This window comes from Pristiophorus japonicus, chromosome 31, assembly GCF_044704955.1.
Source record: "Pristiophorus japonicus isolate sPriJap1 chromosome 31, sPriJap1.hap1, whole genome shotgun sequence".
NCBI lineage: Eukaryota > Metazoa > Chordata > Chondrichthyes > Pristiophoridae > Pristiophorus > Pristiophorus japonicus.
In genome coordinates, this window is record NC_092007.1 from 6,416,699 (window position 1) to 6,429,198 (window position 12,500).

The window sequence follows — 12,500 nt, forward strand, 5'->3', positions numbered from 1 at the left end:
TGTCTATCTATCTGTCTGTCTATCTGTCGATCTATCTATCTATCTATCTATCTATCTATCTATCTATCTATCTATCTATCTATCTATCTATCTATATATCTATCTATCTGTCTGTCTATTTATCTATTTATCTATCTATCTATCTATCTATCTATCTATCTATCTATCTATCTATCTATCGGTCTCTCTATCTATCTCTCTCTCTATCTATCTATCTATCTATCTATCTATCTGTCTATCTATTTGTCTGTCTATCTGTCTGTCTATCTATCTATCTATCTATCTATCTATCTATCTATCTATCTGTCTGTCTATCTATCTATATATCTATCTATCTGTCTGTCTGTTTGTCTGTCTGTCTATCTATCTGTCTACCTCTCTATCTGTCTATATGTCTGTCTACGTATCTTCTGTCTCCCTGTCTGTCTATCTATCTGTCTATCTGTCTCTCTATCTATCTGTCTATCTGTCCATCTCTCCATCCATCTATCTCTCTGTGCATCTCTCGGTGTAATGTCCATTCAATCCCCCCTCCCAGTTTCCTGTTATGTGTAACTATTGCACTGTGTCTATTTATTTTACCCATGATGCTCTGGCCATTACACTTCGATCTCTTTGATCTTTTTCAGATAAGGTGCATGTTTGCTGGGAATGTTCGAACAAGCACATCTCCCCCACCCTCCGGGAGAGCGTTCCATCCTCCCCGTGGTCCCGGCATCTCATTTGTATTCTATAGGCTCACTTAAGGAAATTATGTTCTACATGAAACACTGGCCTGGAAGTTTGCGGATGGAGGCTTACTTCCAGAGTATGGCCCCAGCCCGCAAAACAATTTCAAACGTACCTCTGGTGCCCAGACTTCGATACGTCGCGATCTCGGGCCTCCAGGCGGAGGGCGATTTAACGACCCACGGATCCCAGGTGGTTCAGAAGCCTCCCTGGGATCACATGGGCCTGGTCCACCAATCACAAAGGAGGATTCCACTGCAATCATTTACGAAGGGAATCTCCTCGTGATATGCAATGGAATCCCCAAATAATCATAGAGTGTACTGGATTATAAATGTACTGAATTGTATTCTTAAGTCCCTTCATTGCACCAACCTCAACAAAAATTAAATTTTTTGTTAAATAATTTTAGGCCTCTTAATCCGGGCCCATATTTGCGTCAGCTCATTTAAAGTGTATGTGCATAAGATGGAATTTTGAAATGTTTTATTTAAACTTATATATATACCCTTACGTGAATGCAAGTAGGCCCTATGCCTCTTTTACCAGCTGTAAGAGTTTTAGAAACATAGAAACATAGAAAATAGGTGCAGGAGTAGGCCATTCGGCCCTTCTAGCCTGCACCGCCATTCAATGAGTTCATGGCTGAACATGCAACTTCAGTACCCCCTTCCTGCTTTCTCACCATACCCCTTGATTCCCCTAGTAGTAAGGACTTTGCTGTCAATTGCTGGGCAAATAGCCCAACTCTGGGCCAGCAATGCTCCGTTTTCAGGCAGTTGAAGGTGTACCTTGACAGATCGCCAATCCCGCATTTCACACATGTGCAAGCGCTTGTGGAAATCCGGACATTGTAGGGCCTTTCCAATGGCTTACTACGAGAGTAGGCCATCGGGGCAACTGCAATTTCAGACCCCACCTTGTCGCCGCAAACAATTGTCCGATTTATACCACCCTCTGGCTACTGAGTGCTGCTGAAAATTCCTGTTCTTTTAATCAAGCTTTACAGCCACCTAAAGGGCTTCCTCTACCGCATCTATATGAGTTAACCTAGTTTTATTTCCATCCTTTCTCAGTATCAGGCCATTGTCACATGTCTGGGTCCCCCCCCTGCCCCCCTGTAATGTATTTGCTTCATGGCTTCTTTGCCCAAGAACCCATAGCAACACATTGCTGTGAAGAACTAGTTGGTTTATTAGCAAAAGGTTTCACAATCACAGCACACATTACCAGTTCATCCACCAGGCTCACAACCACCTGCCCCATCTTGGGTCCCCCGAACCCAACTGGCCGGGGTTTTATTGAGTCTGGTGAGCGTCACATGACTGGCTAAACCCCTCCCACTCAACAGTTCTATCAACCTGTCAGCATGCTTGTAGATGTGTACATTACATGCATGATTTTCCCTTTTTTTAGAAGCAAGGTTTTTACATCATCGTTCAAAATATTACTTATCATGATTACAATTTTACAAATGTGACTGCTGAACCGTAGTATCTCGTTTTAAGCTTTTAGCTTCCTCCTGCTCTGATCTCCATTTCTGTGCAGTTGGCTCGCTTTGCTCATTTTCTATATTCTTGTTTGACTCCAGAGACCGTCTTGGGTAATTTCTGTTCTCAGGGCGGGTAGCCCAAGATTCCTGAATTCTATCTTCCCGAGTACTCTGGAGTTTCCTTGGAACCCTTACATCCTTCCTCCTGTTAGCTTTCTTCCCAAGATCTTGATACACTCTGTTCCCTGTTTGATGTTACCCTCCCAAGCACGTTACTTTCCAATCTGGTCCATGGTGTTGGAACATTCAGTCCTGGTCTTCGATCTGAGTTCCCTCACACCTGGGAGCAAGGCCTCTTGTGCACATCGGGCAGGAGACTTTAACCCGCTACCTCGATAAGTATCTGAAGGAAAATAACATGCAGGGCTCCGGGGAAAGGGCGGGGGAGTGGGACTGGCTGAGAGTCAGCACGGGCTGGAGGGGCTGAATGGACTCTTTCTGTGCTGTAACCGTTCTATGAGTCTACACTGCCTGGAATGCTGGTGATGCAGATTCAATAGTAACATTCAACAGGGGCTTGGATAAATATTTGATGGGGAAAGGAAATTGCAGGGCGACGGGGAACGAGCAGGAGCTTGGGAAGGATTGGATCGCTCGATCTGCCAGCCCACACGATGGGCCGAATGGCCTCCTTCAGTGCTGTGTCATTCTCTGATCCCACGATCAGAAGTTTATACGGGAGGTGACGGAGCGACTGTCCCAGAATATCCAGGATTATCCAACGGATAGGCGTCGAGTCTGCATCTCAACGGGGAGGGAATTGTAGTCGGAGGCTTCCCGCGGACATAGGCTGCCAACCGGCAAAAACATCCACGGATTTACCTGTGGGTCCGCGGGTTTTGTACACTCCCGCTCCTGGGCCACTGCGGGTACACAAGGGTAGAGGGCAGTACTGAGGGAGCGCCGCACTGTCGGAGGGGCAGTACTGAGGGAGTGCCGCACTGTCGGAGGGGCATTACTGAGGGAGCGCCGCACTGTCGGAGGGGCAGTACTGAGGGAGCGCCACACTGTCGGAGGGGCAGTACTGAGGGAGCGCCGCACTGTCGGAGGGGCATTACTGAGGGAGCGCCGCACTGTCGGAGGGGCAGTACTGAGGGAGCGCCGCACTGTCGGAGGGGCATTACTGAGGGAGCGCCGCACTGTCGGAGGGGCAGTACTGAGGGAGCGCCGCACTGTCGGAGGGGCAGTACTGAGGGAGTGCCGCACTGTCGGAGGGGCATTACTGAGGGAGCGCCGCACTGTCAGAGGGGCAGTACTGAGGGAGCGCCACACTGTCGGAGGGCCGTACTGAGGGAACACCGCACTGTCGGAGGGGCAGTACTGAGGGAACACCGCACTGTCGGAGGGGCAGTACTGAGGGAGCGCCACTCTGTCGGAGGTGCTGTTTTTTGAAGGAGATGTTCAACCGAGGCCCCTTCCACCACCTCTCAGGTGAATGTAAAAGATCCCAGGGCACTATTTGGAAGAAGAGCAGGGGGAGTTCTTCCTGGTGTCCTGGGCCCAATATTTATGACTCAATCAAATAACAAAAGCAGATATTTGGTCATTATCACAAAGTTGTTTGTGGGAGCTTGCTGTGCGTAAATTGGCTGCTGCATTTCCCACATTACAACAGTGACTACGCTTCAACAAGTACTTCATTGGGCTGTGAAGCATTTTGAGACGTCCAGTGATCATGAAAGGCGCTATCTAAATGCAAGTCTTTCTTTTTTGTGATCATGTGGGCTTGTCCAACCAATCAAAGAAGGGAATCCCCTTTCATACTGAGGGGGATTCCGAAAACACCATAATTATGAAGGGGGATCACTTACAAAGTACACGAACAGATGAAATAATTATTTTTTAATGACATATTTCACTTTAAATTAAAAATGCCATCTATTAAAATATTTTGAACAAAAATGTAATTTCTTGAAAAAAAAATGATGGGGGAGGAAATTTGGTCTGTTGCCGGCCCGGTTAGCGCCCCGGAGGGGCGGCAATGGCGGCGGTAAGTACTTGCAGGCGGGCGGCCATCTTACCGCGCCCCACCGGGATATTCGGTGCCCGTATCGAGGGGAGTGGGGGGGGGGGGAGCATGGAGCAGTACTGCCCGGGAGAGGCGAGCCGGTGTACATCGCCCCCTGGTGGCGACACCGGCTCGATTTGTGACGGTTGCCCGGTCCGTCGCGCTCCGTAGCGCCCCCTGCTGGGAACGCCTGTGGAGGCGGGCGGTCCGAGCCGTATCGCCCGCGGTGAGGGCAGTGATGTCGCCCGCGGGTCAGTGTGATTGGTGCTTATTGCGGTTTATGTTGTGGGGGCGCGAGTTATTTATTGGGAATGTTTTTGGTGGGGTTTTTTTCGGGTCTTTTTCCTCCCCCGGGGCCTCTGTTAGGGTGCTCCGAGGCCTGGCTGTTTAGCTCAGGATTTCCACTTGGTCAGCCGGCCTAGTGCCCTGAGAGAGGTGGGGTAACACCTCCCTTAGCGCCCCACACCCAGCTGCCGTATTTTACAACGGCAGACACAAAGCATTTGCCCGCCCCTGGACACCGCCCCAACCGAGAAGCAACCGAATTTCCACGCTGCAACTTTTAACTGGGCCAAGTGCGTAACTTATCGGACAGGGAGTCAACGTATAAAATGAGGGATAACATTTTATTTTTCTATTTTTTTTTAAAGTCTAACGCTGAGAGAAACAGGCCTCACGGGAAATAGCTCCAGTCTCCGCCTGTTCCCTTCTGACTCGAGCAATGGCCTCAGGTTCCAGGTTACAGCACGTGTGCAGCACAGGCCTAAACTCGGAACTCACGAGGGCCCCCAGGGGCGCGTGCACATCTCGTACACGCCCAAATTCAGCCCCAGGACGTGTGATACGGACACACTAGAACCATAGAAAGTCACGGCGCGGGAGGAGGCCATTTCGGCCCATCGTGTCCGTGCCGGCCGACCAAGAGCTACCCAGCCTAACCCCACTTCCCCGCTCTGGGTCCGTAGCCCTGCAGGTTACGGCACTTCAGGTGTACATCCAGGTACTGTTTAAATGTGGTGAGGGTTTCTGCCTCTACCACCCTTTCAGGCCGTGAGTTCCAGACCCCCACCACCCTCTGGGTGAATTGTTCGGACTGAGGAGAGAACTCACGTGCAATACATTGACATCACAATCGGACTGGAGAGTTCTGTTCACTTCTGCGATGTTTATTGACGGGCTGATCAGAACTGTGCAGCAATAGATAATAATTAAAGAATAACACTTTCTCTGCTGTGTATGTGCTGGAAGTTGTACATTTTTTCCCACCTTTGACAAGGTTTAATATGCTAATTTTGTGTTTTAAATGTTCACAACAATATTCTACAACAATAAAATTAATTCGTTCCTGGGACATGGCCGTCGCTGGCAAGGCCGGCATTTATTGCCCATTCCCTCGTCGCCACTTGTGAAGGTGGTGGTGAGCTGCCGCCTTCTTGAACCGCTGCAGTCCGTGTGGTGAAGGTGCTCCCACAGTGCTGTTAGGGAGGGAGTTCCGGGATTGTGACCCAGCGACGATGAAGGAACGGCCGATATATTTCCAAGTCGAGGGATGGTGTGTGTGTGACTGGGAGGGGAACGTGGAGGGGGTGGTGTTCCCAGGCCCCTGCTGCCCTTGTCCTTCTCGGGGTTAGAGGTCGCCGGTTTGGGAGGTGCTGCCGAAGAAGCCTTGGCGAGTTGCCGTGGTGCATCTTGTAGACGGTGCACACCGCAGCCACGGTGCGCCGGTGGTGGAGGGAGTGAGTGTTGGAGGTGGTGGAGGGAGTGAGTGTTGGAGGTGGTGGAGGGAGTGAGTGTTGGAGGTGGTGGAGGCAGTGAGTGTTGGAGGTGGTGGAGGGAGTGAGTGTTGGAGGTGGTGGAGGCAGTGAGTGTTGGAGGTGGTGGAGGGAGTGAGTGTTGGAGGTGGTGGAGGCAGTGAGTGTTGGAGGTGGTGGAGGGAGTGAGTGTTGGAGGTGGTGGAGGGAGTGAGTGTTGGAGGTGGTGGAGGGAGTGAGTGTTGGAGGTGGTGGAGGGAGTGAGTGTTGGAGGTGGTGGAGGGAGTGAGTGTTGGAGGTGGTGGAGGGAGTGAGTGTTGGAGGTGGTGGAGGGAGTGAGTGTTGGAGGTGGTGGAGGGAGTGAGTGTTGGAGGTGGTGGGGAGCGGGCCGATCGAGCGGCCGGCTTTGTCCTGGATGGTGTCGAGCTTCTCGAGTGTTGTTGGAGCTGCAGCTCATCCAGGCAAGTGGGGAGTGTTCCCTCACACTCCTGACTTGTGGCTTGTCGATGGTGGGAAGACTTTGGGGAGTCAGGAGGTGAGACTCTCGCCTCAGAATACCCAGCCTCTGACCTGCTCTTGTAACCACATTATTTATGTGGCTGGTCCGGTTAAGTTTCTGGTCAATGGCGACCCCCAGGATGGTGATGGTGGGGGATTGGGCGATGGTAATACCGTTGAATGTCAAGGGGCGGTGTTAGACTCTCGCTTGTTGGAGATAGTCATTGCCTGGCACTTGTATGGCACGAGTATTACTTGGTCCTTATCAGCCAGTACATCACAATAATAAGGAGGCAGGTTCACACCTGTTGAATCAGGTTAGCGGATTACCTCTCTGGAACACGGTTCCAAGCCAAGTCTGGAGATACAGGGTTAGAATCCCTCTGTCAGCTGCAGTAAGGACACTTCATGCAATGAATTTCCACAGACTTTGGTAATAGATTTTGACAGTAATGTTTAATTGTGACACTGAGTGCTCGAATTGGGAACTGTATACATTCAATTCCACGGCACGACGATTCAAGTTATTAATCGAATTTTAACTAACAAGTTCCATCCTGGTCCAAAGTTTGTTACGATGCAAGGACACATATGTCGCTTTCTGGAAACCAACAAACTCCGTTCCCCAGGCCCCCGACTCCATCCCTCTCCCCAACTCCTGTCTGAGGCTGAACCAGACTGTTCACAACCTCGGTGTCACACTTGACCCTGAAATGAGCTTCCGGCCACATACCCGCAGCATAACTAAACCCGCCTATTTCCCCCTCCGTAACATCGCCCGTCTCCACCCCCTGCCTCAGCTCATCCGCTGCTGAAACCCTCATCCCTGCCTCCGTTACCTCCAGACTTGACCATTCCAACGCACTCCTGGCCGGCCTCCCACATTCTACTCTATGTAAACTAGAGGTGATCCAAAACTCGGCTGCCCCGTGTCCTAACTCGCATCGAGTCCCGCTCACCCGTCACCCCCTGTGCTCACTGCCCCGTGTCCTAACTCGCACCGAGTCCCACTCACCCATCACCCCCTGTGCTCACTGACCCGTGTCCTAACTCGCACCAAGTCCTGCTCACCCATCACCCCCTGTGCTCACTGCCCCGTGTCCTAACTCACACCAAGTCCCGCTCACCATCACCCCTTGTGCTCACTGACCCGTGTCCTAACTCGCACCAAGTCCCGCTCACCCATCACCCCCTATGCTCGCCAACCTACATTGGCCTCGATTTCAAAATTCTCATCCTTATTTACAAGTCCCTCCAGCCCCTACACCCCTCTCTATCTCTGTAACCTCCTCCAGCCCCACAACCCTCCGAGATCTCTGCGCTCCTCTAATTCTGCCCTCCTGACCATCCCTGATTATAATCGCTCCACCATCGGTGGCCATGCCTTCTGTTGCCTGGGCCCCAAGCTCTGGAACTCCCTCCCTAAACCTCTCCACCTCTCGACCTCTCTCTCCTCCTTCAAGATGCTCCTTAAAACCAACCTCTGTGACCAAGCTTTTCGTCATGTGCCGTAATGTCTCCTTATGTGGCTCAGTGTCAAATCTTTGGACTTATAACACTCCTGTGAAGAGCCTTGGGATATCTTACTATGTTAAAGACGCTATATAAATATAAGTCATTCTTGTTGAAGATGCAAACGAAAATCCTGTATTTCTGTGCAATGTATGTACATGTCACTGCACGTTGCAGTATGTTCAATATGTTAGTCCGTTCCCTGAGACCCATTCGGGGCTATAAAATGGAGAGTTTCAGCTTGCTTTTTTCAACTCTATGCATTTCTGGCCTCGACCTGTGTGAGACCATCACCCACCAGAGCTGATTTGGCCAACTGCGACAAGCCAGTCCCTCGAAATATTTAAAAGTTGTGAACACGGGCTGAGAATTCGTTATAGCCTGGTTTGAGGTGCTAACTTTAGAGCTGGGCGACGTTTACTGCCTGCAACCGGGATATTCATTCATAGCGCCCCAAGAGGGGAGGGGAGCGTGAAGGGAAGCGTGTCACGATCAGCTCCGGGCCCTAAAGGCCCATCGCGGGGCGGGAGGGCGGGAGAGCGAGAGCGCGACTCAAGCTGAGGCGAAAGAGGAGCTGAGGTCGACCATGCCAAAAACAAATGGACGGGAGGCTGCCACCGTCCTTGCCGCAGGTGAGAGAGGTCAGTAAATTGTTAGTAGTGCGACTCTCGACGTTAACCCTTCCATTCCCTGCGATATCGCCGGGCGAACCTCCGCGCACTGTCTGCTCCCCCACCCCCCAACACCCCCACCAGGAGCAGCGCCCGGGGCCACGGCAGGCCATAACAGTCAGTTTCGGAACAGCAAAGGGGGCCGTAGCTCACTCGGTGATGTCACCAAGTGGGCGGGGCCACTGAATCAACAGTAAAGTCCGCGGCAGACTGTCACGGTGCGGCGCTTGGGCGTCAAATTTTGTTTGTCTGATAATACTCCTGTGAAGCGCCGTGGGACGTTTCACCACGTTACTGGCGCTAGATCAATACAAGTTGTTGTTGTTGTTGAGGTTAGAGTTCAGTGTAAGCAATATATCACTGAGCAATATATCAAAAATAAAGCTTGCAATAAATCTAGTTTTGTTTGACCGCGCCGTACACAATGTCTTCACTGGGACCATTTCTCGGCGGGGTACATCCTGCTTTCTGGTGTAAATTCAGGGAGGCGTACACAATCTCACGGCAACACTATGGAAGGAAAACATGTTTGACCATCATCATTACTTTACCACCAAACGCGACAGTTCCTTCCAAACGTACAACACTGCCTTCATGCCGAATACAGACATGTCTGCAGATAACAAGATCTGGCAGACGGAGCTATCCACTTTGGCAGGAAGAATAGAAATAGAATGGAAGAACTTAAAACAATCTTTCAAATAGTGCCGTCAGTTCTTTACCGTCCACCTGAGAGAGCAGACATTTCATCGTATCATCCGAGAAACAGCACTTCAGACACAGTGCGGCGCTCCCTCAGTACTGCCCCTCCGACAGTGCGGCGCTCCCTCAGTACTGCCTCTCCGACAGTGCGGCGCTCCCTCAGTACTGCCCCTCCGACAGTGCGGCGCTCCCTCAGTACTGCCTCTCCGACAGTGCGGCGCTCCCTCAGTACTGTCCCTCCGACAGTGCGGCGCTCCCTCAGTACTGCCTCTCCGACAGTGCGGCGCTCCCTCAGTACTTCCCCTCCGACAGTGCGGCGCTCCCTCAGTACTGCCTCTCCGACAGTGCGGCGCTCCCTCAGTACTGCCCCTCCAACAGTGCGGCGCTCCCTCAGTACTGCCTCTCCGACAGTGCGGCGCTCCCTCAGTACTGCCCCTCTGACAGTGCGGCGCTCCCTCAGTACTGCCCCTCCGACAGTGCGGCGCTCCCTCAGTACTGCCCCTCCGACAGTGCGGTGCTCCCTCAGTACCGCCCCTCCAACAGTGCGGCACTCCCTCAGTACCGCCCCTCCAACAGTGCAGCACTCCCTCAGTACTGCCCCTCCGACAGTGCGAGGCTCCCTCAGTACGGCCCCTCCGACAGTGCGGCGCTCCCTCAGTACTGCCCCTCCGACAGTGCGGCGCTCCCTCAGTAGTGCCCCTCCGACAGTGCGGCGCTCCCTCAGTACTGCCCCTCCGACAGTGCGGTGCTCCCTCAGTACCGCCCCTCCAACAGTGCGGCACTCCCTCAGTACTGCCCCTCCGACAGTGCAGCGCTTCCTCAGTACTGCCCCTCCGACAGTACAGCACTCCCTCAGTATTGCCCCTCTAACAGTGCGGCACTCCCTCAGTACTGCCCCTCCGACAGTGGAGCACTCCCTCAGCATTGCACTGGGAGTGTCAGCCTGGATTTTTGTGCTCAAGTCCCTGGAGCGGTACCTGAACCCAGAACCTTCTGACTCAGAGGTGAGAGTACTGCCCACTGAGACACGGTAAAAGTTACCCACTTTGATTGCTCAAAGTTTCACGTTCAGTTCCTGGTTCTTGTTATTGAGTAACAGCAACACACTAAGTCACTGCTTTAATTCTGACCCATTCCGATAATGGGCTCAGTATTACTTCACCGTGAGATCTAGAGATTTTATTGGCACATACCGATAATGGGCTCAATATTACTTCACCGTGAGATCTAGAGATTTTATTGGCACATACCGATAATGGGCTCAATATTAGTTTACCCTGAGATCTAGAGATTTTATTGGCACATACCGATAATGGGCTCAGTATTACATCACCATGAGATCTAGAGATTTTATTGGCACATACCGATAATGGGCTCAGTATTACATCACCGTGAGATCTAGAGATTTTATTGGCACATACCGATAATGGGCTCAGTATTACTTCACCGTGAGATCTAGAGATTTTATTGGCACATACCTCATCCATTTCCAACCCGAAGGCATTGCATTCAGCAGCTAAACCACAGGAAAAATAATATTTAAAATGGTGTAATTAGTGCTTACATGCATAAGGTCAATGTACCCGTACTTCTGAATATAAATCGGCACTCAGTAACCCATCGTCCATCCAGCCCATCGATCCACTCATCCACTTCTCTGTGATGTACTATACCACTGAGGCACTTTATACTTTGTTCAGTCTGATAGTAGAATCGCTTTTTTGAAGGTAGCCATATTATTAACGATCTTCTGGCCTTCTATATATATCTATCCATCATCCAACTATTATATATCTATTTTGCTGTCTAGCATCTATCTGTCTGTCTATCTCTCTATCTATCATCTTTCCAACTATCTATCAATCAATCTATCTACCTTTCTATCTATCTCTCTAGCTAGATAGCTATCTCTCTATCTCTATCTATCTATCTCTCTATCTCTATCTATCTCTCTATCTCTATCTATCTATCTCTCTATCTATCTCTCCATATCTATCTCTATCTATCTCTCTAGATATATCTATCTATCTATCTCTCTCTATCTATCTTTCTATCTATCTCTCTATCTATATCTATCTTTCTATCTATCTCTCGAGATATATCTATCTTTTTATCCATCTATCTCTCTATCTCTATCTATCTTTCTATCTATCTCTCTATCTATATCTATCTTTCTATCTATCTATCTCTCTATCTATATCTATCGTTCTATCTATCTCTCTCTCTATATCTATCTTTCTATCTATCTCTCTATCTCTATCTATCTATCTATCTATCTATCTCTCTATCTACCTCTCTATATCTATTTATCTCTCTCTAGCTTTCTCTCTCTCTCTCTATCTCTATCTATCTCTCTATCTATCTATCTCTCTATCTATCTCTCTCTATCTATCTCTCTCTATCTATCTATCTCTCTCTCTCTCTCTATCTCTATCTATCTATCTATCTATCTCTATATCTCTCTATCTATATCTCTCTATCTCTCTATCTATATCTAGCTATCTCTCTATCTCTCTATCTATCTCTCTATCTATCTCGCTATCTATCTCTCTATTGCTCGATATATATATCATGAATCTATCTAACTATCTGTCTATCTCTCCATCTATCTAGTTCTCCATCTATCTATCTAGCTTCTAGAAATCTAAAAATCATGTATCGATCTATCTATCATCTATCTCTCTATCGATCTATCTATCTATCGATCTATCTATCTATCTGTCTATCCATCAATCAATCAGTCAGTCTGTCTGTCTGTCTGTCTATCTGTCTATCTATTTATTCGTCTGTCTGTCTATCTGTCTGTCTGTCTATCTATCTATCTATAATATCTATACCTATCTATGTATCTCTCCAGCTATGTTAGGATTGTGTTGTGGGGGACTGAGTGATACTCTCTCGGAAGAGCGATATTATGTCAAAGGTGCAGGCGCACTTAACCAACCATTGCAGAAAATGCATTCAGTTTTGTCCCGTTTCACACTGCAATTGGCAAATGAATGATATTTTTAGAAGAGCTTTTTTTTAGAAGAGACCATACTTTGCACGTAAACATGTGTCTCGAACTGGAATACAGT

General features: G+C 49.5%; 2 protein-coding genes across 3 annotated transcripts in view; one reads left to right on the plus strand and one right to left on the minus strand.

Annotated features, from left to right (window-relative positions):
* Positions 1-1,096, plus strand: part of LOC139240428 (nectin-1-like) — a 47,499-nt gene extending 46,403 nt beyond the window's left edge. For both annotated transcript variants that reach the window (XM_070868944.1, XM_070868945.1), the window contains exon 10: positions 630-1,096. In XM_070868944.1, coding sequence (XP_070725045.1) covers positions 630-633 — 4 coding nt within the window. In that variant the 3' untranslated portion in view covers positions 634-1,096. The remainder of the gene's footprint in view (positions 1-629) is intronic.
* Positions 1,097-8,802: 7,706 nt separating this feature from the next.
* The window catches only part of LOC139240429 (nectin-2-like), a 12,281-nt gene continuing 8,583 nt past the window's right edge, over positions 8,803-12,500 (minus strand). The window contains exons 4-5 of the mRNA XM_070868947.1: positions 10,902-10,939; positions 8,803-9,231 (exon numbers count right to left, since the gene is read on the minus strand). Coding sequence (XP_070725048.1) covers positions 9,118-9,231; positions 10,902-10,939 — 152 coding nt within the window. The 3' untranslated portion in view covers positions 8,803-9,117. The remainder of the gene's footprint in view (positions 9,232-10,901; positions 10,940-12,500) is intronic.